The following is a 27,552-nucleotide window of genomic DNA, read 5'->3' on the forward strand; positions in this document are numbered from 1 at the left end:
GTGACTTTCTGCTGTGAGTTGGGCGCAGATTCAGAAAGCGAGTGGCCTGGGGGGATCCAGAGGCACTTTACAGTGCCACACTACACGTAAAAAGGGGTTGGTTCTCTGTTTTTAAAGGGAAAAATGTAAAGAAATGAAAAAGAAAAGCGAAAAAAAAAAATCAATCAATTGGAGAAAAGTCATGTCAGGAGGAAAAAGTAGTTTGCCGCTTCAACAGCACGCGTGTGCGTGTTGTGCCTGGCTCGGGCTGCCTGCCTGGCTGCCTGCCTGCCTGCCTGCCTGCCTGCCTGCCTGGCGGGGACCCTTGGCCGTCCGGATGACTTGCGGAGAGCGACTGATGCGGAAGGGAGGGTAGCGTGCTGTAGCGGCGGTGGCACCGCCAGGGCACCGCCAGCCAGCCTGGCGCCTGGCGTCACGCAAATGAAAAACTGCTCTTGAATTTCAAGAGGGCGCAGAGAGAGAGAGAGAGAGAGAGAGGCACGCCGGCGAGCCACGTCCGCAGAAGGCACGCGGGACGCCCTTGTCCGCAGAGGTGCGGCACAAGACAGAGAAACACGCGAAAAAAGTTTCTCCGAGGGACGCCGCCGCCGGGGTTCGAACCTCCGCCCCGCCGGCCGGCGGCGCCAAGGGCGGCACCCTGTTGTTGTCGTCTTTGCGGCTCCTCCGCGCCGCCAAACATATTTTTCTCGTTTCGCGCGCGCGCGCACCCTTCCGCACTAAATTACGAACGTGCACACCGCTAAAAATACGCGCCGGAATTTGTTTCCGGGGAGAGTTAAGACGTGACATGCGCCGCGTGCGCCGCCCGGTCACGGCCCGGCTCCCCTCCCCTCCCTCCCCTCCCCTCAGCGCCGCGCTGCCGCGCTGAAAAATGGCATCGCGGAGGGGAACCTCTCACTCGCACCCGCACGCACAATGGACTGCCGAGTGTCGAACACGCGTCGGAAGGCGGCGGGCAAGGCGGGCAAGGCGGGCAAGGCGGGCAAGGCGAATGGCAGTCAGGCGGAGGGGCAACGGGGCGGTCACCGCAACGCCAAGACGGCACGGAATGGCGAAGTGCCGGGTGCAGCGAAGCACGTGTCGGGCAAGGCGGCAAGGCGGCAAGGCGGGCAAGGCGGGCAAGGCCAAGGCCAAGGCGCACGTGGAAGCCTGGCGGCAAGGCGGGCCGGCACACGGCCCGCACGGCCGGCAACGCACTCCGGGCAAGGCCGCAATCCAGCGCGAAGTGACGGGTCATAGCGGCAGCGAAATGATCATGGCGAGGGCCCCTGCCCTCCAGTCCGCGAATCGGAGGGCGGGTTCTCGCAAAAACCGTCCGCGATGGACGAGAAGCCAGCAGCCTACCAGGCTCACCGAAAGAGTGGAACATGCCTCGGCCACACCGCTACACTGGAAGCCCTGGCGCTGCGTCCGGCACACTGCCCGCACGGCCGGCACACGCACCCTCCCCCGGCTAAGCCCTTTCCAGTGATGAATTGCAAATTCCGCTCATAATCGAGCGAAATAAATCCATTTTCCGGGCGAGTCCCCCTGCCCGGCTGCCCGGCTGCCCGTTCGGCCGGCCGGCCGGACGGCAAGGCCGCCGCCACCCGTCCGTCACCAGCCAAATTTGGCGACACGCCGCGCAAAAACACGCGCAGAAAAAAGGGCGCGTGGTCGTGGAGTAGAGTAAATCGTATGAAAGCACGAGAGCAAGCGTGCGACAACCGTGACAACGCAAATGCAGAGGGGGGCAAGAACAAATGACCTGCTTGACGGAATGCGCCAAGGCGGGTAGTCTCGGGACGGATTACCTGCATTTCCATAGCCCTGCTACAACCCTGGCCATTACATGCCTGATTTCCCACTTGCTCACGAACCACGCGAGCATGGCGGTGCGCTGTGTGTGTGCACTTGATAATGGGTCACCAATCCCAAGAATGACGCGCGACAGTAATTGCGCACTAGCCTTCATTTTGAAAGAATTAGGTTATAACCAATTCCTGGCTTTATTGAGACTTGCTTGAGTCATGTGTACGTTAGAGAAATGAACGTCGCAGACGTCGCGAACCGCATTTCGTAAAATGGACGTCGTGTAAGAATAATTTGGGTGGCGGTCGTCTTGGCGGGTCGGTGGTCCCCGCTGGTCACGCTGCAGGCAAGGGGTGGCCGGATCATATGGGCAAGCGCGCGGCAGCCTAGCCCGACTTACGAGGGTCGCCGGCCAGGGCCAGGGCCGAGTCCAGGGCCTTTTGACTTAGGGCGCCGGCCGCGCCGCCCGCTGAAAACCAACCAATTTATGACGTCCAGCAGCAGGCTCGCTCTCTCTCCCCTTCCTACGACCACGGAGCATGGCGGCGCTGCGGGTGATATATGTCACCTAATCCCAGAATCCGGCATAATTGGCCGCTTTTAATGTCACATTTGGCTATGACTGTTGAGTCAGTGTCGTTAGAGAATCGGCTGCAACTGTGTAGGAAGGCCTCATATTGGGCTTGCCGGCGCCGGGTCGGTGGCTGAGTCCTCGGTTGCGCCAAGGTCCGCATCATTGTTGGAGGCGGCCAGCTAGACCACTCTACACGCCCCAGTTTGGTGGAGTCCAGAGCTCCTCCGCCTCAACTGCGGCTGAAACCAACATTTGATGACGCCACAACAGAGTTCGCTCTGTTCGGGCGCAACTCCATTGGGGGGTCACTGTTCGGATTCAGCCGCATTACGTGCTGGAGCGAAAACGACGGACAGACGCTTTTGGCCGCCGGCACCGATTCTGGCCACTGGCGCCGGCCGAACGGGCCGCTTTTTGTCGAGGCTTTGGCGGACAGGGAAATGGACTGGCCGGACGACAAGGAGAACGGCGAGCAATAATGAGCCGTCGGCCTGCGGGGTGGACTCCACCCACTACACCGTGTGCCGGCCAGTAGCTAGAGCACTGCTAAGGTTCTTGAAGGCAGGTCGCCTGGCGGTGCGTGACCCCACCGCCTTGACTCGGCCTTGGCGCATTCCTGGGATAGTTAGTTACTGCGCGCCCTGGCACACTGGAAATGCTCGTCGCGCGTCTCTCTCGCACCCGAGGGGGCATGCGGTCGGGGTGCGAGAGAGACGCGGCACTGTGCGGAACCAGTGCGCCAGGCTCGGCCCGAGGCTCGGCCCACCCGAACTGGGGCCAAACAATCACATTGCAGGGAAATGACGGTAGTGGGGGGCAGCAGAGCTGAGCTAGCTTGCGGGCTAGCTGAGCTAGCTGCTGCGGGAATGCAGGAACCGAAAGCAACAGAGTGATTTGGACACCCAGGTTCTCCCCCTCCCTCACCGACTCTCGCCTCCGCACAGCATTGCAGAGCCGCCCCCGGCGGTGTCCTCGACGGATTAAACTTCGCCAACTTGACTTTCCCTGGTTTTTCCGCACCGCGCTGCGTGCCGCCGCTCCGAATTGGGTCACTGCCATCGGTGCGTGTCCGTGCGTGTGCGTGCGTGTGTGTGTGCGTGCGTGTGTGCGTGCGGGGGGAGTTTGCCCGGGAGGATATGTGTCGACTACGACCCGCAGCCGCCGCCGGACTGGAGCGAGGGGTGGGGGGAAGGGCGGCCTCCAGGGGCCGAACGGCTACTCAGGCAGCGAGGCTGGGGGTCGGAGGGGGGGGGGCTGAAACACGACCGCGGCCAGGTTAATGAGCAGCGACGGGAGTATGTTTGGGAAACAAATGAAGTCCGTGGCCGTGGCGTGCGCCTCACGGTGGGGTGGTCGCTCGCTGCCGAAAGAAAGGCCCGGGCGTTCCAGCAGCCCTGCTGGCTGCCGTGGTGCCCCCACTGGAAGTACTGGAAGGGGAGGGGTTGATGATTTTAGCGCTCGCCGGAGCGAAGCGCCGCCCGCAGTCCACAGTGGAGGCACGGGGGCCGGGCAAGGACAAACAGGCGTGGGCATCGCAGCGTCGAACACACTGTCGGAGAGTTGTTCAGGGTGCCAAGGGAGCTGCAGCAGCCCGCACGAGTGCGAGGGAGACAGTGGCACTGTAAGCTCTCGTTGGTTCTGCAGACCAGTGAGGCAGCGCAAGCGAGCATGCCGACGACGGCGCCAACTTTTCCGCCAAGCCGGAGCCAAGTAGCCAGCCGCGGTTGCACACCACAGGTGGTTCGGGGTGCGGGGCGGGGCGGGGCGGGGCGGGGCGGGGCCTCGGTCTTGCAGTGGCGTCGGCAACTCGGGCGCCGCTCTGCCGCTGCGCTACGCTGCGCCGCCCCTTGCTTCCCCCAGTGCACCAGTCCGACGCTCAGTAATTAAGAATTGTAAGAAGCTCCGCCGAGTGAATCAACTGCCGCCATAAAAGTAACTTTTGACTGCCGGCCCGCGGGGACGACGGGCGGGGCGGGCGGGGCGGCGACGCGCGGAGGGGCAGCCAGGGCCGGAAGGCGTAACGCTTAGGCGCAATGGCCCTTGTATACGTCTGTTGAAAACGGTTGCAAGGATGCTCCCCCCGGCCTCGCCCGGCCTCGCCCGGCCGCGCTCCCCCTCATGACCATCGCCATTGCCAACCTATCCGCGCGGGTAACCCCTTCAGCCTCCCGGCCGCCGCCACCACCTCGAAGATTGGCGTGGGGTCCCCGTCAGGCCGACAGCCGGGGCGTGTTTCACGCAGGTATGCGCTCGCCGGGCGGGGCGGGGCGGGGCGGGGCGGGGCGGGGCGGCGTCGCCTTGCAGGCAAACGCTCATCCGCGTTAACAACCAGCCCGACGACGCCTGTCACCCGGGGGATAGGCAAGACTCGCAGCTCGCGCCATTACCATACGTATAGCCACTGCAGGCCAAGGCCCCCGTCGCCCCGTCTCTCTCCCACCCCCACGCCACATGGGGGCTGGGGCGAGAGAGACAGGGCGAGGAAGGCCTGGAGAATCAGCCTACTGGGGCAAGGCCTGCTAGGGCAAGGCCTGCTTGAGCTCGGCAAGGTGTGGAGGCACTCTCCGGCTGATTACACGGCCGGCCCTGCACACACACACACACACACCACACACACACACACACACACACACACACACCACACACGGTGCATACTTAGTTCACTCTGGCCCCGCACGCCCTTCTCTGCCGTATTGGTATTTTCAAGAAACTTTAAACTGCTGCAGACAAGACAGCAGACAGGCGGACGGGCAGACAGGCAGACCGGCGGAAGGGCCCTGCACTGCACACTGCTAATGAAGTGCCGCCCCGCCCCGCATCGTGGAGTACAGTGTAGTGGTGGGCCCGCAGTTCCTCCGCTCTACGGTTCCACGCGGATCGTGGAGCGTCATCAACAGAAAGAGGTCCACATGCAAATCGGGGGGGCCGCTAGCCCAGCGGTTCCCAACCTTTTGCGGTTCGCGACCCCAAATTTGTAGCCAAAACTTTCCGCGACCCCCAGGAAAAATTTCGCGACCCCACGCGACCCCTCCTTTAGCATGCCTTTGTTATGGAGTGCGATTATCTGCCTTAGTTTGGGAGCAGATTCGCAAAGTTGATAAAAGGCACAAATGTCTTAAAAAATCGTGTTTTGGGCCGACTTTAAGCATCTACTGCGTCTGATCCGAGGCGGTAAATCGTCCTCCCTCAACGGGCAATTGGTCTTTGGACCTTCCTTTTGCATGCCTTTGTTACGGAGTGCGATTATCTGCCTTAGTTTGGGAGCAGTTTTGCCACAAAGTTGATCAAAACACGATTTTTCAGACATTTGTGACCGTTTTGATCAACTTTGCGGCAAAACTGTTCCCAAACTAAGGCACATAATCGCACTCCGTAACAAAGGCATGCTAAGGTAAGGTCTAAAGACCAATTGCCCGTTGACGTAGGACGATTTACCGCCTCGGATCAGACGCAGTGGATGCTTAAAGTCGGCCCAAAACACGATTTTTTTACAGACATTTGTGACCGTTTAGACCAACTTTGCGGCAGTACTGCTTCCAAACTAAGGCAGATAATCACACTCCGTAACAAAGGCATGCAAAAGGAAGGTCCAAAGACCAATTGCCCGTTGAGGGAGGACGATTTACCGCCTCGGATCAGACGCAGTGGATGCTTAAAGTCGGCCCAAAACACGATCTTTTACAGACATTTGTGACCGTTTTGATCAACTTTGCGGCATTTAAGCAGCCAGTGCTCGGCGTGTGGGCCAGCCGGGAAAACACCGCGACCCCAGGCGACCCCAGCCACCTCGCCGCGACCCCTCGAAATTTTTTCGCGACCCCATTTGGGGTCGCGACCCCAAGGTTGGGAACCGCTGCGCTAGCCTCACACCTCCTTGTTCCAATCAATAATTCCCTACCTCGTTGTTTCCAGCGGGCTGATGATGGCGAACACCTCGCCCCGCCTCTCTCTCTCTCTCTCTCTCTCTCTCGCCGCGAGTGCGAGAGAGACGGCCGAGCGGCGGCACCGTAACGAAATACGCGCCCGCGTGTTCCGGGCTATGGAAATGCGTGCGTTGCTCGTCTTACATCCTCCTCGCGCGGTGGGGTCGGGTTGGCCAGCCTGACGGCCCTGACGGTCCTGACGGCAGCGCCGCGGGATGCAACACAGGTTGGCTACCCTGTCCCCGGAATGGGATAAGGTCTCGGGGGGCTGCCCCTCCCCGCCGGAGGCACGCCGGAGGCCACGGCATCTCCGCGCTCTGCCGGGCGAGCGCCCCCTCCTCCGTGGCAGACGGGCAGAAAGGATCCGAAGAGTCGCTTGGTCGCTCCGTCTCTGTCGCACCCACGGCCCGGCCCGCAGGCGAGCGAGCGAGACAGCGCGACGAAACTACCCTTCGGGATCGGCCGGCGCGCTGCGGGGCGGGGAATGTAGATTGTATGCTCACCGGCTGCGACGACGGCCAAAATCGAAAGTGGGTCAGCGCGCGTCTCGGCTTGCTCGCCGAAGCGCACAATAGGTCCACGACAACGCACTGCCAGCGCCAGCGGGAAGAGAGAGAGAGAGAGAGAGAGAGAGAGAGAGAGAGAGAGAGAGAGAGAGAGAGAGAGAGAGAGAGAGAGAGAGAGAAGCTGAAGGCAGTCAAGACTCGACCCACAGCCCGAATGAAACTCATGGCGGTACCGGAGGGTACCTCATTCGAAGGGCAGTCCATTGGCGTCCCGCTTGAGTGGCCCACACTGTCCGCCTTGCCGTGCGCCGGCCGATCCGACCGGCTAAATGGCAGGCAGCCTGCTGGCTTGCTTCGCTTGCTTCCCTTGCTTACACACCGCATGCCGCCGCATGGACACGGCGGCACACCCTCGCCAAGTTGGAGCCACCCCAGCCGACCGCGCGGCCCGGCGCGGCCTCGGAGGAGCCTTATATCCCACAACTCCCTTTCTTATTTCTCCCTGTGGACCTCTTGGCACTTACGGGGGTTATGAGCCGTTAAACTGACTGCCTGCCGGAAACACCCCCCCCCCTTTTCCCCTTCCCCGCGTCAAGCGCACACGGCAATACGGGCCCGTGTTGACAGATTCAAACGGACAGCCGAAACACTCTCCCGCCGAAAAATTGGCGCGGCACCGCCTTGCCATTCCGAACGCGCCGAACGCGCTCCCCTCCAATTCGTTAATCACCAGGCCGCCCCGCTTTCCATGCCGAATGCCCCCCCCCCCACTCCGACATGGCAGTGCCACTCACAGACCCCCTCCCCACTCCCCCTCCCGGGCGAGAGAGCAAAGTCTGAAGATTCCGCCGCTGAGTGAATACAAGAGGAAGTTGACAGAGCCGCGCGGGCGGGAAAATTACGGCCCTGGCAGGGGAGGGGGGAGAGGGGAAGGGGAGGGGAAGGGGTGCAGATGACACCGCGCGACCAGAGGCGGGCGATTCAAATTTAAATGTCCGCCCAATAATCCCACACAATTCCCCCGCCGTCGCCCCCTCCCCCTCCTTCTCGCAAACGACTTCCAGCGGCGAGTCGGAATGATTTCAGCAGGCCGGGGCCGTCGGGCCGCCGAGGCTGCGCTCCCTTGGTTGGTTCCCTCTGTTCGTCTGGGCCGGTCCTTAAGTTGCGTTAATTTAGATGGCAAGACGACATGCTGCTCCTCGAGGAGGACAAAGAGAGGGGCGCGGAGGACGAGCGGCCCCACACTGTCGGCTCGGGATTCTGCACGTCAAACACGCGAGCTTTTCGGGGAGAGCTTTTCCCGCGCTTTCACAGTGGTGGTGCCGCAGGCCGAAGGCGGGCCAACGCGGGCTCATTAACCTAATTGAAATAATTTATTGCATGTCGCCTGAGCCGGGCCTGCGGACGAATCTAAATCACACCCTGCGTGCCGTCCCCTCCGCACACGAGAGAGGGAGAGAGGACGACGGCGGTGGCCAGGGCTGGGCGCTGGACGGGGCGCTGGCTGGCGAGGGTCCTAAGAGGTTGGCATCCCTGTTGGCGGTGCGACCCGCTCAGGCGTGGCGGCCATCGACGCGTGAGATTTCAAGTCGGAAAGGTTGGCACCCTGAGCAAGCCGTGGAGTGTCCCGCAGCGCAGCAAGCGATGCAGTTGGCTGACGTGCGATAGACATCGAATCGTAGCCGCTTCCCCTCAGGCAGGGCTGCAGGGCAGGAGGGAAGGACGGAATCGTGCGCGGGTTCGTCGCAATCGTTTATTCAATACAAACAGTTTAGAAAATAACAGAATTAGACAATTTTTTGGTGATGCTTGTGGTTACCACGGAACGGAAACAATAGAAGGCGTCGGAGCTGCCGACTTCCGCCCCAAGTAATGCTTACATAACACTGTACAGTCTCTCGGATAAACTTTGCAAAAGCTACACAATGCTGGATAGCGTAAGGTAACAAAGATTGGCAGAGCGTCCATTTCCTCCGCTTCGCCGAAGCGAAAAACATGGACGCCCACGACGTAGTGTACGTACAGTTTAATAAAAAAAAGTTTAACCCGATTCGTGATATGGTGCCGGACATTTTATTTTCGAGCGAGGTAAAAAATAATCCAATCGAGTGACAGGGAATACAACCAACTTTGGTACTTAGCACTATAAAATGAAGTACACAAAGGTAACTTAGTAAAGATACAGCTCGAAGAAAATTATCGTCAGCCCTCAGCGTACAATGGCACACACACCATAAATCTGGGAAATGTAACCTTGTGGCTAACCTAACCTAACCCTAATCAAAACAATAACATAACTGCAACAATAAACAACTAACACTTCCTTTAAAATATTGGGTTATAATTTCTTTAACGCCCGACGGGCAGTAGTTTACGCTTGCTAGGCACTAGCAGCGCATCAAATCACAGGGCAATATTAAATTAAGCTGGTCTGCAACAACAGTGCATGACATAAAGTACAGGCGATATGGAGACGCTTTTCGCTCAGATTTTTCCACTAGTTTGACTCGGATGCCTTTTCGTCGTGTCCCTCCACGCAGTCCCAGTCGATATGCAGACTTTGATATGAACAGACAGTTTTGAAACGGCACACGACGTGGCGACGCTACCCGTCAACCCACCGCGCGCACCAAGGGACCTTTCAGACTTTGACGAGGTTCATTGGACCAAAGATTCAGACTTAAAGCACACGAAGCGACCCAGAGCACGACGACCGGCCGAGCGACCGCTGCGGTATTTCACAAACATCGAGTACTCTACGCCGCAGCCTCTGGAATGACAACTTAAAACACCAGACCTTCCGGAACTCCGTCGGCCCCCCAAGGCAGGGGAGGGGAGGGAGAACCGCAAGCGTGATGAAAAAAAAAAATTCATTAAAAACAAGTTTTTGCTTTTACGACGGTCATTGGCGGTCTTTGACGGCGCGCTAAATAAATAAAGAGTGGCCGAGCTCGGTGAAACTAAAAAGTTGGAAGGCCCCAAACTCGCCGCGTCGCTCCTTGGCGGGGGCGGGTCGGTGAGATCAAGGCGCCGCAGCTGGCCGCACCGGCCGCTGCTATCGCGCGTCGTCGGCGGCACCCGGCGCCCCAGCTGCCGCCGCCACGGGGGCGGGCCTGGGGGCGGGCGCGGCGAGGGGCCGGGGCCGGGGGCGGTCGCACTTGTCGCCCGACCACGACGAGCACCAGCACCACGCCCACGAGTCAGGGAGGCAGCCGGCGGTCGGGGAACCTGCGCACGCCGCCACAACACAGTCAGACGCTTAAAAAAAAAACAAAAAAAACAACAGTTTCTCCGGGACTCGAACCCGCAGTCAAGAGGTTCCGGAGAACGTGCGACGTGCGGCCGTCGGGCTGAGTGCTGTAGGCCGGTGCAGTGACTTGGACTGATCGAGTCAGAATAGCAGCACACGCTATGCTAGCTACGCTACGGTGACAAAACCAAGCGGGAACGCTGCGGTGTGAGTGACGGTGGGGGAAGCCTTCCGCACACAAGCTGCACGGCGAACGCAACACACAAATGCAACACCGAGAAACGCATCGCACAACGCAGTCACTACGGCAAGCGGCACATGCAAGCTAGCAGCGTGGGGCCGCAGGGCCGCAGCTCAGGAAACAACGCACACACACACGCACACACAAGGCGGCACTCACGTTCGTAGGTCCAGTGCTTGGCGAGGGCCTCCTTGTCCTCCTTGTCGCGCCGCGGTCCGCGGTGGTGGTGGCGGGCGCGCGGGCTGGACGTGGCCGAGGCCCAGCCCCTCTCCTCGCGGCCGTACACGCCTTCGGCAACAAGCAAAGCGGTCACACACAGGCACGCAGCAAGGCTGCAACGTTACACCTCATCTGGACGGAGTACTGACCGGGGGCGTCCTCCTTGCCAGAGTCGCGACCCTCGCGGCTGTCTCTGCCACTGCACGAGGGCGGTGCCGAGCCGAGGCTCTCGTAGCCGGAGCTGGATCCGTGGTTGCCCGAGCCGCCCGAGCCGCCAGACCCCGAGCCGGTGCCGGAGCCGGTACCGGACCCCGCTGAGCCGGCGGACGCGGCCGACCCGGGGCCCGGGGCCGTGGTCAGACCCGGCAGCCCGGACGGCAGGCAGTCGCCGCTCACGGGGGTGCTGCTCCTACTCCTGGCGACAGGACATTCAGGGCAAGCGGGTGAGAGAGAGGAGGGAGGACTGCAGGCAGACTCGCAGAGGGACCAGGCACGACGTGCAGTTAGACACAGCACAGACACGGCACAGGCAAGCGGCTGCACAAGCAGGCGTAGCGGGGCGCCGGGAAGGACGTCGTCGCGGCCGTCATCCTGTTGGGGCTTACCTGGGCGACGCCGAGTGGTCCGACAGGCTGAGCAGGCGCTGGTGCAGCCGCGAGGTGGGCGAGGCGGGCAGCGGCGGCGGCACCACCGGCTCCTCGTCCGAGTCCACGGGCGAGGCGGCGGCGGCGACGTGCAGGGGCAGCACGGCCACGGCGTCTGCGGACACGGCAACGCGTTACAGCCACTCAATCCAGCGGCACACCTCGGGCCGAGCCTCGGGCACACCGACAACCACGCAGACACTTTGGCAAGTTGAGCGCCGCGGGGTCGCTGAGTGACAACGGTGACAAGGCGACGCGCGTGTCGGCGACCCCGTCAAGGCCGTCACGGCCGTCACGGCCCTGGCCCCGCAGTCGTCGCGATGAGGGATCAGCGAGAGCCACGCCTCCCTCGTAAATTAATAAGCACGCCAAAGTTTCCGCGTCGCCGCGCGCAAAGTTTAGCCGCGAAATAATTTGCATCGGGCACACAAACATGGCGGGGCCGCCAGGCCGGGCCGGGCCGTGTACGCAGATATATAAATGGCAATTAGTTAAAGTCGTTGGCAGCGGGCGGGGCGGGGCGGGGCCACCTCATCAAAAGTCAAGCCGACGCAGCCGTCGCCGGCAGGAAGGAACCAAGGGGCGGTCCTTGCCCCGCGACGCACACTCACCCAGGTGGGGCAGGCCGTTGGCGGCGGCCTTGAGCTTGGCGTCGATCTTCCTCTCGATCTCCTCGCAGTCGATGGCCGAGGCCAGCGGCGCCACCGGCGCCAGGACCTCCTCCTTGAGGTCCGGATTGGACGCGCCGTCGGGGTGCCGCAGGTTGCCGTAGTAGCGCTGCAGCGTGGAGCCGCGCGTGCGCGTGGCGGAGTGCGCCGGACTGTGCCTGCAACGACGCCACGGGGGTCGTAGGGTTCAATTTTTAGCAGATGATACCTTCACACTTGAAACATACTTAAAACTATTTGTTTTAAACCAAATTTTAAAGAGAGTTGTGCACTGTATATGAGTCCGGCGGCGGACACGGCGGACACTCACCACGACGTGGGCGCGAAGCTGCGCTGGCAGTTGTCGCACAGCGTGCCGTTGCAGTGGCCGTTGGCGTGGCCGTTGGCGGCGTGCTGTTGCTGCTGCTGCAGCCGGTAGGGCGGCTCGCTGTAGATGGAGCCCACGTCGTTGGCGGCGTGCTCGCCGTCGCCGTCGCCGTCCCGCTCGCTGTCCGAGGCGGCGCCGTTGCTGCCCACACCGTGCAGCACGTCGGACAGCGACAGCGACGTGCACCGCGACCCCGGCCCCGCGGACGACGGCAGCGCGTTGGCGGCGTTGGCCGCGTTGGCGGCGCGACGCGACGACGTGGCGGCCGCCAGCTTGGTGCGGTACTGGTCGTGCAGCCGGGCGAGCTGGCCGCGCGCGTCGTGCTCCAAGCCGTCCGCGCCGTGGTCCAGGCGGTGGTCCAGGCCGTGGTCCAGGCGGCAGCACGCCGGCCCCGCCATGCTCGTCACCCCGGCGAACGACGGCGGCGGCCCGAAGCGCGACCGCAGCGGGCAGTACGTCGACTCCAGGTCCGAGGCCAGCGACAGCGTGTCCGCGAACGTCGACACCACCGTCAGGTTCTCCTGGGACAGCACGCGCAGAGGGTGCTCCACCGGGCCGTCCTGGTCCACCTCGGGCAAGGGGTTCTCGCCCATGCACAGCGCGATGTCCTCCTCCGTCACCTGTCACACAGAACGTTTCGGAAAATGAGCAAAAGTTTTCCACCAAACTCTTTTGAACAGAGGCTCTGGGGCTGAGGAAATGTCCTCAGGACGAGCAAAAATGCTCCCAGGCTGAAGAAATGCACTCAGAAAGAGGAAATGCTCTCGGGCCGAAGAAATGCACTAGGAGGTGCTATCAGGCTGCAAGAAGTGACGAAGCTCTGTCCCATTTTCATTTTACAGAGTAGGCGCAAGGCGAGGCCCACCCCGCCTCGCCTCGCCCTTCCTGCACCAACAGGCGGAACACCACGCCCTGAACACGCGCTGGGCGGGGAGGCCAGGGGCAGGCTATGAAATTGACTCCAGAATCGAAAAAGGCGGTGGTAATAAAACTCATGACAAATGCATAAAAGCAGAGCATGAGGAGAGCGGGCCGGGCCGCGCAGTTGGGCGTGGAGAGACTGGGGAGCGCCGGCGGGAGAGAACGAGGGAACGGGGGGTGGGCAGGGCCAGGACAGGGCACGGCTGCGGAGGACAGCGCCGGAGGCAAAGCTCGACGGAGACCCTGGTGGAGGGAGGGGGCGGGGAGAGTACCGCCTTCCGCCGCTACATTAACAAACTACCCGTCCCCCGCAACACTGCACAGCCCCGCCACGCCCGCCACGCCGACCGAGTCGATGCCCCAACAGCCTGCATACTTTGTACGTTGTACATCGGAATGCTCCACCGGCAGCATCACAAAAAGAGCCGTCGCGCCACCCTGCACACTGTGCGTCCTGTTCCTCCCCGGCTCCTTCGCCCTTCTTCGCGCGCCCTTCCTCCTCCCTTTCTCTTTCGCCCGGTGGTCGTGATCCCCGTCGCCGTGCCGCCTTGCCCTCGCTTGCCGCCGTGCCCTGTGCGCGCAGCCTGCAGCCGGCAAGCCCGGCGTCTGATTCCGTATTCAGGGTGTGTCTCTCCGCCCCCGCCTGCCCCGCCCCGCCGCCACGCCCCACACGCCTCTTTGCGTCGTCTTCTGCGACAGCAGCCCCAGGGTGCCCCAAAGCCCCCACAGTGACGGTCGCATCCGGTCACATTCGTTCAGTTAGGCTGGGGTGCGTTCATGACGCGACGTCAACCCCCGCTGGTCACAAACGCAGTGGCCGTACCGCTGCCTTGGTGCTTGCCAGACTCGGCTGTGTGTGTGTGAGGGTGTGTGTGTGTGTGTGAGGGTGTGAGTGTGTCGGTGAGAGGGAGGTCCTCGCGGGGGCCGTTGTCTTCAACTGATGTCACTCCGGGTGGATTGCGACGGGAGGGTCTGGCCCTGGCTGGCCTCCTTGCGGCTTGCTTCCGGGCACTCCTCCTCCTCGGGGCCAAGCAAGCCGAGCCAGCCGCCTAACCCCACCAGGTCCCCGTGGGTCCCCGCAGTCATCAAACCACCGCGATTATCATGCGTGGGGGTGGAGCCGGGTGGAGCACTGGAGCAGCCCTCCCGGCCCTTCCTTGAGTCAAGTGGCTCCGCGCGCCGAGCCGCCCCGCCGCCACCCTCCCCGGTGTAGGCTTGTCCACTGCAACTGTAGTCTGGATCTGGCCACCAACGGGCAGCGTCAAGGCGAGGCGGCGGCTGGGCCTCGACGGCCACCTCAGAACACCGACGCGCCGCCAAGCCGGCGGCTTCATTAGGACAACTGGTCCCGGCCGTGTTTACCCTTTAATATCCCGCCCCGCCCCGCCCCGCCCAGAAAGAGAAGCCCCGGCGTTCTGCTTTCCATTCTGTTTGTCGGTCTCTGCGGCACAACACGATAATGAAACAATTGCCTCACCCCGCCCCCGCCCGCCCCGCGGCTGCCGGCGCTGCCCCGAGGGGGGCACGTGGGGCCCGCGCCTCATCCCGCATTCAGGAGGCGTTAGCGGGCACCTGGCGGAACTCGTCTGGCCGCCCCGCCCCACCCCGCCCCGCTGCTGCCCCGGCTCGACTGCTCGGCGAGGGGCTCACGCAGCATAAAGAGGGCCCCCCTCCCTCCGGAGAAGAAGACGCTACCGTGCCGCGCCGTGCAGCCAGGCCAAAACGACAACGGCCAAGACGCGGCGCGGCTGACCCCACCACCAAGCCGCGCGCAGCCCGGCACAGCCAGACGACGACGGTCGCAGTGGCCAACGCAGTCCCCGCCGCCGCGCTTCGCTTTAAAAGCAATGACCCTCCGAGAATCACTCTGCGGGCGGGGCGGGGCGGGGCGCCTCGCTGGCCGATGACGGTGCGAATCACGGTTTGGCCGCGGACCCCGCGCGAAGCTTCAACGGCACCCCGCGGCCACGCCGAGAGGAGATGCCGCCCCGCCCCGCCCCCCGCCCGCCATGTGCCGCTCATTTGGAATTCACGCGGCATGCCGGCCGCCCCGCCCTGCCCCGCCCCGCCCCGCCGCCGTACCTGAAGCGCCGCGGCGGGCCCGAGACATGATCATCACCTGTTCCCTGGCGTGCCGGAGCCGCCCGCGCCGCGCTCGGAATACAAGGAATATGCTCGGACTCCTCTCCCCCGCCCCCAGCGGGGCCTCCAGCCTCCGGGCGGCCATGGAGCCGGGCCCAACGCCCAGGGGACCGACAGCGCAGCCAGCGCCACCGCCCGGGAGGGCAGGGACTCGGTGGGCGATAATAAATAGCTGAGATGCGGACATGTTGTGGTAACGAAGCCAGGCCCTCTCTGCCTCTCCGCCGGTGCGACACGAAGCCGAGCACGGCGCACATGTGGATCGGAATGGAAACCGCGCGGCATTACCGATGTGTCTCGTATCGGCGAGAAATATGGTGTGGGCGAGGCGGGCACAGCGGCGGCACGCGGGCGGACTGTGCAAAAGGACCGAGATAAAAGGAACGGCGGGGAGGTTTCGAACCCGGGCCCCTTGTACCAGCCGGTTGCTAAGCCGGCTCGACACGAAATTTACGGTGCGCTCACTCACCTGAAGGCAGCAGTCCACCATCGGCACGGGCTCGGAAGGCTCCAGGACCTCGATGATCTCCACGTCGTCGCCCACGTTGGTCACCTCCAGCAGCATGTCGTCGTCGTCGTCCTCGTCCATGAGATCGGCGGCCGATTCGTCCGTGACGCTGGTGCACTCGCTGGCCACCTCGACGGCGTCCGAGTTGAGGGGGGCGGGGGCGGCTTCGACGGGGGCGTTGGCGGCGACGCACGGGGCGCCCTGGTCGCACGCCGGCGCCGGGGCCAGCCGGCTGGTCGTCGTGCTCGTCAGGGACAGGTGGTCAGGCCGCTGCGGCTCCGAGCCTGGGGGGCCACAAACACGCGGGTTCAAATACCTGGGCGGCATATTTTTTCTCCTTATCTCTCCAAGCCCCCTCGCTCTTTCCGAAACAAGTTCCCGCATGGCGTTATTAGCCCAACACGGCGCAACAAAAACTACCCCACCGCGCTCGTAAAGCTTCGTCCTGCGCCGCCCTGGCGCCGGGTCGCCGGCAGTCGCTGGCAGTCGGCATCCCCGCGGCAGGGCCCACACTGTAGTTCCCTGTAGGGCCGAGCCGGCCGAGCCAAGGGGCGTGCAAAGGGACAAAGGGCCGCGCGGCGCACGCCAGTGTGCCAGTGCCACGCCACTGCCACGGCACCGCATTCCTGCCCCAGCTAATCCACCTGCAGTTCGCTTTTTGCATGGCTGCAGGCCCGGGCCGCAGCAATGGTGCCGACACACGCGACCTCGGCGCGGCCTCTGCACCCTCCCGACGGCCTCTAGGCCTCCACGGCGGCCTGTGCGTTGCGCGCCGCGAGCCCCGGATTCCAGTCTCGAGCCAGCGCCCCGCGCCGCCCTACGCGGCCAAAGTAAAACCGTTTCAATTCCTCGGAGAAAGAGAACCAACAAACAAACACCTGTACGCTGAGCGAGCCCGAGTTTCCGAGGAGTGCTTGGCCAACGAACGGGACGGGGCGTGGCGGACTGAAATGCTGAAATCCCGAATTCCGGCAGCGGCGTGCGGCAGCGTGCCTTCCTTTGACGCGAGGGGGCGGCCGGGGGCGATACATATTTAGAGCGGCGCGGCGCGGAATGCTGACATAGCTGCTGCCGAGAATTCAAAGGCAGTGCACTCACCCTTGGCCTGATCCAGGCTGGCGTTCTGCCGGATCTCGGCGCAGCGCACCCGGGGGTCGTCGTCGTGGCGGTGCCGGACCCCCGACGACAGCCTCGCCCCGCTGCGCCCGGTCGCCGCGCGCCCGTTCACCGCGCGCCCGTGCCTGCTGTCCGCCATCAACTTGGGGTCCACCAGGCCGTCGTCGTCCTCGGACTCCGCCCCGGCAGCCATCGCCACGTCCTCGGACGTCTCCAGGTTGACGCCGAGGTGCTTCATGTGCACCGTCTGGTTCTCCACCCACCGCCTGATCATGGACTTCTTGTGCGAGTCCATGAAGCCGTAGTTGCCGGAGGCGGGCCCGTTGCCCAGCATGGCGAGGCCGTTGCCGCCCGCCTGGAAAGGGTTGCCGGAGTTAGACGGCAAGTTCCTCAAGCAGCGCGTTGTTGTGGACGCGGACCCGCTCACCTTCTGCAGCGGGCCGTCCACCCAGGTCTCCCGCTTGGCGTGGCCCTCCTTCAAGATGAGCGTCCGCGCCTCCACCACCCTGGACTTGGACACCCGCGGCCCGTCGATCCAGCGCTCCTCCGCGCCGCCAGCGCCCTGCGTCGCCGTGCTGCCCTTGGCGGCCGACTTGGCGGGGGAGGACTTGGCGGACGACGCGTTGCGGACGGGCGAGGACTTGGGGCTGTTGGACGGCGTCTGTTTGGTGCGCGCGCGCCCCGGGCCCGGCGACCCGTGCGGCCGGTGGTGCTCCGCCGAGGAGCCCCGCAAGGCCCTGCCCATGGCGCCGCGGTGGTCGCCGTCCGCCAGCCCGGGCAGGTACACGGGCGGGTGCTCGCCGTCGGTCGCGTCGTCGGTGGCGGGCCCCACGTAGATGACGGTGTCGGCCGACTGCTCGGAGGAGGAAGGCTCCAGGTCCGAGCCGCGCTGCTGCTGCAGGTCGTCGTGGGGGCCGTGGGGGCCGTGGCCCAGGCCGGGCCCGCACGCCGTGTTGACGCCGGGGAACTTGATCTTGCGGCGCCGCATGCGGTGGATGCGCGCCGCCAGCTGCACCGTGGCCAGCGTCTCGGCGTACGCCTGCGAGGCATGCGCGTGCACCAGCATGGCCGCGTGGCAGGTGATGGGCGACAGGCACTCCTTGAGCACCTGCGTGATGCGGTGCTCGCGGTGCGGCAGGTGCTTCTGGCCGTTGAAGATGGCGAGCAGGACGTGGCCCAGGCTGGACAGCGGCAGGCCCGCCGCGCCGCGGCCCAGGTCCACGAGGTGGAGCCTGCTGCGACCGCCCGCCACTGCAAAAACCAATAAGTCAGCGTCCGCTGCAACTGCAACCTGGCCAAACGACCTCCGCGCCGAACTCACCTCCGCCCTTGCCGGCCACGCTGTACTGGTACACGTGCAGCGTGAACAGCAGGTGCGCGTCCTCGTCCGAGCGCGCCGCCAGCGCGCAGTCCAGGTAGTGCGCCGCCCTCTCGGCCGACGGCACCCGCAGCTCGCAGTGGTTCTGCAGCTGCGTGCCCAGCACCGGGTCGTCGCGCAGGTACACGCCGGGGGACTGCTCCGAGTCTGCAACCGTCCCGAAACAGAGCGACTGTCTAGTGAGACAAGCTGGACAATTTCATTTTTTTAAAAAGGAAAAATCTCATTCAACGAACGTTAATGAAAGCAGATGATCCGTTGCGTTTCACAACTGCTGTGATAGCCGAAAGGTTAGAGTAGTGTTCGAAAATTCCCGGGAACAATCATTCAGGGGAATATTCCCGAGACTTCCCGGGAATTCCCGGGAATATTCCCACTTGGCCGGGAACATTGCTTCATATGAAACCCATCACTTTTGATAAAAGTTAAATTTTTTAATACGAAATTTTTTGATAGAAAACTAATTTTTGATTACAAAACGTTTTGTTTTGTTCCCTTCTGAAAGAAAAATGGAAATACACTCATGTGTTTCATAATTTTTACTTGAGCACCTTGCGCAGGTACACATTTTTCCTGCAAAAAACGGGCGACTGTCTAGCCAGAAATTCCGGAAAATTTTCCCCATTTTTGAAAAGTTTCTTTTCAACGAACGTTCTGGAACCCCAGATATCCGCGCGTTTCACACCTGTGAACCGAGGTTAGAGACGTGGGATCGAGTTACCGCAGGCGGGCGTTCGAATACCAGCGTCACATACGAGGCCATCCGAGCGGAGCCGTGTGCAACAGACCCACATGCCGGAGGTTCGACTCCTAACAAATATTTCCATTTAATTTTACTGCCTCACCCAGTGCGGTTGAAACCCGTGAACGTGAGCCCACTTCCTGCATGGGACGTGTTGGTCCAGGGAGTAGAGGCGTCGGTTCCCAATGCTAGGGTCGGCGGTTCGACTCCCCCAACTTCTTGGGAAATTTTGACCGGGTCGGTCGAGTCCTGTTGCGTCAAAGAACCCACCTAAACGCCGGTCCCCTCATCATGGGCCGTGGTGGCCGAGAGCGTAAAGTCGTGTGATCCCGGTGGCGGGTCCGGGGATCGAATCTCATCATTTCGTTACATTTTTCGACTGCCTTCCTCCCACTGCAACTCAAACCCGTCGTCCAACACGCTGCCAGACGTACAAGCGTGATAGCGTAGTGGTCAGAGTCACATTCACCTGGCCACTCCGCTGTGGGTGTCTAAAAAGCAATCCGCTTCGGCGGGTTGGCCTCGGCACTGGAGCGATGGAGTATTTGATCCATCAATCCAGACCATCCGGTGTGTGGTTGCGGGTGGTGCCTCCTTGATTGTCGGGGAGGCGATGATAAGTCCTTTGAAGCTGGCCTAAAACGCTGTATGTTCGGTACGGGAGCGCCGGACAGTGGGGGTACCATGGGGTACACAACCAACCCTACGAAAACAAGAAGCTCCCACCAAACCTCTTCTCTGTCTGAGTCTCTCTCTGTCTCTCTGTCGTCTCACTCTACGTCCCGCCCCTCAAGAGCTTCGTACTGGGTGCTCTCACCCAGCTGCCTGAGCTTTGGGGTCCTACTGGGTCCCCCGGCGAACGCTTGGGTCGCTGACGGGATTAACCCCAGGTACCTGATAGCACCGGTTCCCATCCCGAACACCGAAGTAAAGCAGGAGGCCTCCCCATTAAGACTGGGGAGGGGGTGTAGAGTTCAAATTTTTTTCTTTTCCCTTTCAAATTTCTCAGTCAATACTCGTTCGGTTTCCTTATACGGGGTAGTATGCGGGCTCATTCCAAAGATAGTAATTAAAATTGTGTATGAAACAAAATATATAGACCCGAGCGAGGTGGCCGGTGTTGGTACTTTGGTACTAGCCGTGCCGAGCTGTGTGCCTGCACCGCCCGCCGCCGAGCCCGAGCTGGCCCGAGTGCCCCGGGCCGGGCCGAATCGGGAGGCGTTGTTGCGCGATATTCCGCGCCGTGGCAGGCGGGGAGGGATTGTCAATGCTGCGCGCAGGCCGTGGCAGGCCGTCGCGAGCGAGGAGGGGGTGCCATTGTTTACGCCCGGTGCCGCTGGCGCTGTACCGAGGAGGGATTGTCGAATCCCGCGCAGGCTGCGCCTCATTGCCAGCCAGCCACACGCACCAGCCCGCCCCGGCAGCCAGCCCCTATTATATTGTTTAGGATACGCGCTTCGTTTCTGGACTCGAGAGTAAAAGCACGCTGACACCTTCATGTGTAAAGTAGTTTTAAGTATGTTTCAAGTGTGAAGGTATCATCTGCTAAAAATAATAAAACAAAAACATTTTAATGAATGATTACAAAAGCACTAAATTTCCGAGCTTTAGAATTTATGTCGCACGCTTCTTGTAGGTCAAGCAGAGAAAAACCGTCCCGCCTGCTCTACCGGGGCCGTTCACCTGAACAACGAGTCCCCCCCCCCCTCCCTTTTCCAGCTGCTATATTGCGAGTGTCGCAGCCGCACGCAGGTATGTCACTGACACGGGGCGGGCTGCTCATAAAGTGAGGACGGAAACTGTTATCTCGGCACTAAACCGATTTAACACCCCTCCCTCCCTCCCTCTCTCTCTCCCACCCCCCAGCGAGCGACGAGGACGACAGTCTGTGCGCGCCGCGCCTGCGGTTATTACAAAGAAGAGCTGCTTCCGTTTCCCCCACCCCACCCTTTCTCTACGGTCAGACGGGCGGGGCGGGGCAGGGCGGGGCGGGGCGGGGCGGCACGGCGCTGCTGCCGGCCGATCGAGAACAATTTCCTCCTTCCTGCGACGCCGTGCCGTGCCGTGCCTTTGAGTCGAGCAAGCAAATCCCGGCGCCGAGGACGAGCCGAGCAAGTCGACGAGGCGACGCCAAGCAAGCGAGCGAGCAGGCAGGCAGGCGAGCGTGCGGAGCCAGACGGGTTTGCCAAAGTAAAGTACCCGCCGCATGACGCCGCCAACGACATCACCGCCCTCGTGATTCCTGTTTGAACCCCGCTCCGCTCCGGGCACGCCGACGACGCCCTCCCCCCCCCCCCCCCCCACACACACACAGAGAGAGAGGGAGGGAGAGAGAGAGAGAGAGAGAGAGAGAGAGAGAGAGAGAGAGAGAGAGAGAGAGAGAGAGAGACTCACACACACACACACACACACATACACAGAGGCAGCGCAGCAGCTGCCCGGCGAAACTCTAATTTAAGAGAAGGCAAATCCGGGACGTTTGGGCCGGGCGGGCCGCCAGCGAGCTACAGGCCCGGCAGGCCCGGCAGGCCCGGCGGCGCGGATAAGGGCGAAAGAAAGCGAGGCTGTACAGCTGTACCGCCGCGGCCCTGCGCCCCACTGCCCCGCGCCCGGCACGGCGAGCCGGACCAGCCGAGCGGCAAACTTTGCGAGCGGCTGACTTTAATTGTTTCCCCAAAGACGGGAAGGCGCGGCGGGCCTGGCTGGCTTGGGCCTGCCGGACGCGACGCGGCGCGATTCACAACTTGAGCCCCCCACTCCCCGTCCCCCCCTCCCCCGCTCTGAAAACTCTTATCGTGGGGTAATTATTGGATTAGCGGGATAGCCATATGTTGCCGAGCGGTGCTGCTCCCGGCTGGCTTTCCCTGTCTCGTCGGCCTAGTGCTGCTGCCCCAGGCCCGGCCCGCGCCCGCCCAGGCCGGCTTACACACTTCGTTGCGCGCCGAGCGGCGCAGAGCGGCGCCGAGGCGCAAGTTTTCACAGATGGCCTCTCGTGGAGCCCGCCGAGCCCGCAAAGCCGCCACGGCGGGAAAAAGGAGGAGGCCCCGACTTCGCCGATTAGCGCCGATGTCCGGATCGTTCCGACACACTGTGGGGACCGCGGCGGGGCACAGCGGCCGCCACTCTTTTCTCGAAAACGCGCACCGGAGTCGCCTGCTTTGTGTACTTTACTCTGCGCGGTCTTGCACCGAGACCGTTTCTGCAGTGAAGTAGTTGATTCAAACCGGGCGGCCTTTGGGCGGACTCACCGTGGGCGTGCGCGGCGAGCAGGTCGCGCAGGGGCTGGCGGCCGCCGCCCGCGGCCTCCACGGCGGACACGCGCACCGAGAAGCGGGCGTTGCCGCGCGCGCGCAGCTCGGAGATGCCGCGGAACAGCCAGGCCACGGCGCAGGGCGCGGCGCCCAGCGTGGCGGGGCCGTGCGGCGTGCCCAGCATGGTGCGGGCGGCGCCTGCAACAGAGAGAGAGAGAACAGTCAACAACCCATGAGTGCGAGAGAGACAGAGAGGCGAAATCGGGCGGCTGGAACGCGAACGCGGCGGAGCGCGGCGAGCGCCTGCGAGTTAGGCATCGCGCCGACACGTGTGCGCTCGTGCGGCCTACCTCGCCAGGCGGCCCCGGCGTGGCTCGGCGTGGCTCCGCTGCTGCACTGGCTGCAGAGCAGTGCCCTGGCAGTGTCCTGGCGGTGCCGCGCCGCCTGCGCGGGTGATTTAGGGAGGTGCGCGCCGACTGCCGACGCCAAGGAGGCCGAGACCCTCGCGCGCCTCGCGCCGGATGCATTCCTGCCGCGACATTATTCTAACTGGCGTCGTCTCGGATATTCCACGCTATAAAGGTGCGCTGCAGGCAAAAGCGGGAGGGAAAGAGGAAAAAAAAGCGGGAATAACTCGACGGCACCGAAAGCCCCGAAGGAAAGGGGAGGGAAAGGCAGGAAGAAAGTAAAAGACGATAACTGTCGCCGTCAGTGGGGCCGAGCTGCAGCACTGCCAGCGTGTGCAGGCCTGCTGAGTGACTCCGCGTCGCTCTGTCTCTCTCGCACTCAGGGGGCGCGTCGCGGGAGTGCGAGAGAGACAGAGGGGCGCGGAGTCAGTCCCCAGGTCCACCCTTTGGGCCTGACCGTCCGGACGGGACGGCCGACACGATTCACACATTTGGCCGCGACGTGTTGCATCCACGGTAAAAACGCTTCCTGGGAATCCCAGGAATCTCCTGGAAACTCCTATACCTTATAACATAGGGCTCCTGGGAATCCCAGGTTTCGTTTTTACCGTGTCCGTCTTGCCGCCGAGTGATTCCAGTGCTGTCTCTCTCGCACCTCTGTGGGAGGCCCTGCGAGTGCGAGCGAGACAGAGAGAGAATCAGCCCGTCGCATGGCAATGCCTCCCTGGCTCTCCGTGGCGGCCGGCTGGAGAGTCGTTTACATCGTTGTCTCTCTCGCACTCACGGCGCGTCCCGTGTAGGTGCGAGAGAGACGGCGCGACGAAAAAGACTCTCGGAGTATGGGCCCGGGGGCTTCCCGGCTGCAACCCGCCAAGAAGGCCCCGCGAGCGGCGCGCAAATGACTGCGCTCTCGTGTGAAATATGGCACGCGCGTGCCCGGCCGTGCCCGGCGGGGCGGCCCCGCCAGCCCCCGCACCCCGGCGTCGCGAACCATCGCAGCACAGGTGCAGCGAGCACGGCCAGCACGGCCCGCGCACCGCTGCAGCACAGAGGCAGACAGCAGCCCGTCGGTCTGTCCGCCCACCGCCGGGCAAGCCGCCGGGCGTGTCCCCGACAAGGCCTGGTCCTAACTGCGGCGCGAAAACGCGGCTTAAATCGGCCCGCGCCATCGCGTGGAATCAAAACAACGTGCGGGGCGGGGCGGGGCGCGGCGCAGGCCGCCGTCGTCTGGGATCGGCGGCGGGATTAGCGGGGGCGGGGCCGATTTACATAAACAGAAGGAGAGGGAGAGATGGAACGGAGAGATAGAGATAGGGGGAGGACGAAGCGAACGAACGAACGGGGCGGCAGCGGCGCAGCGGCGCACGGGAGAAATAGGACTATCGCAAAAAGCGATTCGCCAAAGTCAGAATAAACAGTGAAATCTGCGCTGCAGATCAGCAGTAGTCGTAGGAGTTGGGAGGCCCGCAGGGCCCGCAGGGCTTTCGGGCGAGAGGGAAACTTTGGCCGCGGCGGCGCGCTGCACACGGTGGGGCGGGGTGGGGCGGGCGGGACGGGGTGGGGCGGGCAGTCCCTGTCGCTCAAAGGGCCGGGCTCTTCGGGGCATTCTAAACTGTCCAAGATCAATGGCGCGCTGCAGAGTGCGGCGCGGTGGGGCGGGGTAGGCCGCCGCCGTCGCCACCGAAGGAGGGGCGGGGAGGGGGGGGGGGCACGAAGTAGGCTTCAGTTTCGGTCAAGACGTGTTGAGGCTTTAAGCTCATTTTAATTTTTGACAACTTCTTTTATTTTCTCGTATTTCCTGAAAATAATTTCCGACTTCTGCGTGTCATTTAACCACTTGTTAAACTAATCATTGTTCAACTAAAATGGTCTGTCGATCTTAAATCGCTTTTACTTCCGATGCACGCTTACGTCACCCCTTCGCGGCCCCCCTGGGCCGCCCCTGGCCCCGCTGCCTTAGAGGTTCCGCACGAGGGAGTACATTTGGCCCACACTGCTCGGTACGCTCCCCACTCCCCGGCACTCCAGCCCTGCCTCCCCGCTTATCGCCTTTCCCTTCATTTAGCTCCGAGTCGCTCCGAGCAAGCGGCGCGGCTAACGCGGCTAACGCGGCTAACGCGCCGCGTGCAACTTCTCGCAATACCGCCGCCACGCCCCATCGCGGAAACGCATCTCCTCGACGGCGAGGTAGGCAGTGCGGGGCGGGGCGGTGCGGGGCGCACGATGATGGCAGTTGACGGCGACTTTCCCGACCTGCTTCCAGGCCTTCCATTCCGGGTCCTCCAGGTACGCCGCCGCCGCCATGCAGGCCGTGCGGCCGTGCGACGTGCACCCGCATGTGTGCCGAGCGATAATCAAGCATTCCCATGCTAACGGCGAGCCGCTGCCTACGGCGGCATGCCTCGACGACGACGGCGTCCCGCCGCGATCCCACCACCGGCGGCGGCCTATAACCGCAGAGCACGTGCGAGCGAAAAACCGGAGGACCCGGATCGAGTTCTAGAGGAGGAGGAAGGAGAGGGCGAGGCTGGGGGCAAGCCGGCACGGATGCCAGCAGTTGACGCCCCAACGGCCGTGCTGGAGCTGTACACTGGAGCAGAGCCTTTCATTTGCCAGGCTGACTGTCGAGTCTCTCTCTCTCTCTCTCTCTCTCACACACACACACACACACACACACAGCACACACGCACTCACACACGCGAGGATTCGGCAATCCTCTATACAGCCCGGGCCGTCCCGGCCTGCCTCCGGCAGCTCCGCAGCGCAGGCTGCCAGGTTTACTGCCACCCGTAAACTCCAACGGACTGAAAAATAACACTCGTGCAGGGCCGTGTGGCGCTTGGCGCGCTGGCTGGGCTGGCGCTGGCGGGCCTGGGGGCCTGGGGGCTGCAGCAGGCGCAGGCGGCGCCAGCTGTCACGGCCTTGTCACCGAGCCAATGCCGTTCGCCGCGTCCTCGGAGACGGCCACGCCGTCGGACAAGGGCTGCCTCGTGGAGCAGCGGGGTGCCCTCCGGTCGGCACCTGGCTCGTGCCCGGGGCACACGCCACACCGCGCCGCAGGCCTGCAGCGGCAGTAAAGCACACGCTTTCGGCAGCACTGCCGCAGCAGGCCCCGCCCCGCCCCGCCCCGCCCCGCCCCGCCCCGCGCGTTTCAGGGCGTTCATCCGACGGAACGCGCCTCGCCAGCCCCGCCTACCGGCATTCGCTGCCGTCATCACACACGGCGCGCGGCGACAGTAAAACGGGAGCCTGCACGGCGGCTTCCGTTCCGTTCACCAGGACTCGAGGGTGGCGGGGGGTGGCGGTATCGTTCGGCCGTATCGTTCGATCTCGGCCGCCGAGGCGACGCGCCGTGCCGCCCCCGGACCTGCAGGGCGATTCCGAACTTGTCACTCTGTCTCTCTCGCACCCGTGGGATGGGGCGCGCCGAGAGAGAACTCCACGTCGGAGGCGGGCGGGGAGGACGCTAAACTGTCGTCCATAAGGCGTGATTAGGTAAAGCCGGGCTGGCTGCCGCCGGCTGCACGGCTGGCCGCGCCTATCTTGCAGTGTGGGGGAGGGACTGGGGCCCGGCGCAGCGCGGCCCGCCCGGCCACCGGACCGCACCGCCGCCTGGACGGAGATGCACCCGGCCGCGGAATTTGAGCGGGGAAATTGGCCCACTTTGAATATAAGGGCCCCGCCGGTCGGCCGGCCGGCCTGGACAGCCCTTTGGCCGAGCCTCCGGCCCTTCGGGAAGGGCAAAGCCCTCTGGGCCGGCGGTAGTTTTGATAGGGGAAGTACGAGGGACATACGGGGCGGCTGGGAGGCTTTAAAGCCCCGCCACTCGGCGCGGCTCGGCGGCGCGGCTCGCCGTTTTATGTTACTGGCGGATAAAGGATAAAGCGAGATTGGGGGACAGATCGGCGCCGAGGCCGAGGCCAGGACGAGGATGCTGCAGCGAGCAACGGCGCCAACATGGGCTGTCCACGTGAAGCCGGGGGACCGACGACGACATGGGCAGCCTCGTAAACCTCGAGGCCCGCGATGAAGGAAGTGGCCGGGCCGCCCCATGAGTGCGACACAGAGCGAGCAACGCTCCTCCGGAATCAGCCGGCAGGGCACGGTACGGAAAGATGACCTCGCGATGACCAACAAGTGCAGCACTGACCTTGCCGAGAATGTCCGAAGCAGAAGAGCACGCCGTCGTTGCCGTTGAGCACGGCGTGCAGGAGGTCCGTGAGCGCGCCGCCGCACACCTCGGACTGCAAGCACAAGGCCGTCGTCAAGTCGAGGGAAACCACCTTCCAGGCCGAAAGGTGTCCCCCGCGCACTCACCTGCGCGTCGTCGTCCGTGTAGATGGCGTCGAAGGCGAACATCTTGGGGGCGGCCACGCCCACCCGCCTGTCGTCCGGGGCGTCCCCGGGGCCGTTAAGCGCCCCCGACGACGGCGGCTCCAGCAGCGTGACCTGCGGAAAGCCGAAGTAAGTACCACAGTTTAAAAATGCTGGACACTTCAAAATGGGAATGCGTAGGGCGGGGCGTGACTTGCCTGCTTCCGGCGCTGGTCCACGCTGAGGTACGACGGCGGGTTGCCGCCGGGGGTGGCGGACGGCGGGTGCTCCCCCTTGGCGGGGGCCGCGTCGGCGGCGTGCAGGGCGCCGTGTGCCGGCGAGCTGGGCGTCGATGTCGACGTGGCGGTCGACGTCGAGGTCTGCGCCTTGGCCGAGAAGTCCGTCACCCGGAGCATCACCTTCACCTGCGAACGGGGAGGAAAGGCCGTCAGTGTCGCCGCCGTGGGGGATGGCCGGGGTGGCGTCGGCGACGTCGCGATGGGCGGGGCCGGCGCGCCGGCACGGCCACAAACGCCAACGGCCGAAGCCTCAGAGCCGCAAAGATAAGGCCGGGATAAATCGGCGCGTAA

At 63.4% G+C, this 27,552-nt stretch overlaps 1 protein-coding gene across 1 annotated transcript; it reads right to left on the reverse strand.

Annotated features, from left to right (window-relative positions):
* Positions 1–9,849: 9,849 nt before the first annotated feature.
* On the reverse strand, positions 9,850–27,095 carry LOC117645838. The gene is made up of 14 exons (XM_034386296.1): positions 26,966–27,095; positions 26,799–26,892; positions 22,239–22,439; positions 18,192–18,395; positions 17,298–18,121; positions 16,853–17,225; positions 16,225–16,233; positions 15,716–16,038; positions 12,127–12,803; positions 11,754–11,974; positions 11,110–11,263; positions 10,654–10,919; positions 10,445–10,573; positions 9,850–10,022 (listed from the first exon to the last, which is right to left on the reverse strand). The coding sequence occupies exons 1-14, from the start codon at positions 27,005–27,007 to the stop codon at positions 9,850–9,852; spliced, it is 3,690 nt and encodes a 1,229-aa protein (XP_034242187.1). The 5' UTR covers positions 27,008–27,095.
* Positions 27,096–27,552: the final 457 nt, after the last annotated feature.

The sequence above is a fragment of the Thrips palmi genome, unplaced genomic scaffold (genome assembly GCF_012932325.1).
Source record: "Thrips palmi isolate BJ-2018 unplaced genomic scaffold, TpBJ-2018v1 HiC_scaffold_19, whole genome shotgun sequence".
NCBI classification, from domain to species: domain Eukaryota; kingdom Metazoa; phylum Arthropoda; class Insecta; order Thysanoptera; family Thripidae; genus Thrips; species Thrips palmi.

Bases quoted from the DNA above. Each gene is read 5' to 3' on its own strand.
- LOC117645838 (XM_034386296.1), bottom strand. From the start codon at position 27,007: ATGTTCGCCTTCGACGCCATCTACACGGACGACGACGCGCAG. The intron at 11,975-12,126 runs GTGAGTGTCCGC...GCGTCGTTGCAG, and splicing joins AGCTTCGCGCCCACGTCGTG to GCACAGTCCGGCGCACTCCG. The intron at 10,023-10,444 runs GTGAGTGCCGCC...CGGCGTGCGCAG, and splicing joins CAAGCACTGGACCTACGAAC to GTTCCCCGACCGCCGGCTGC.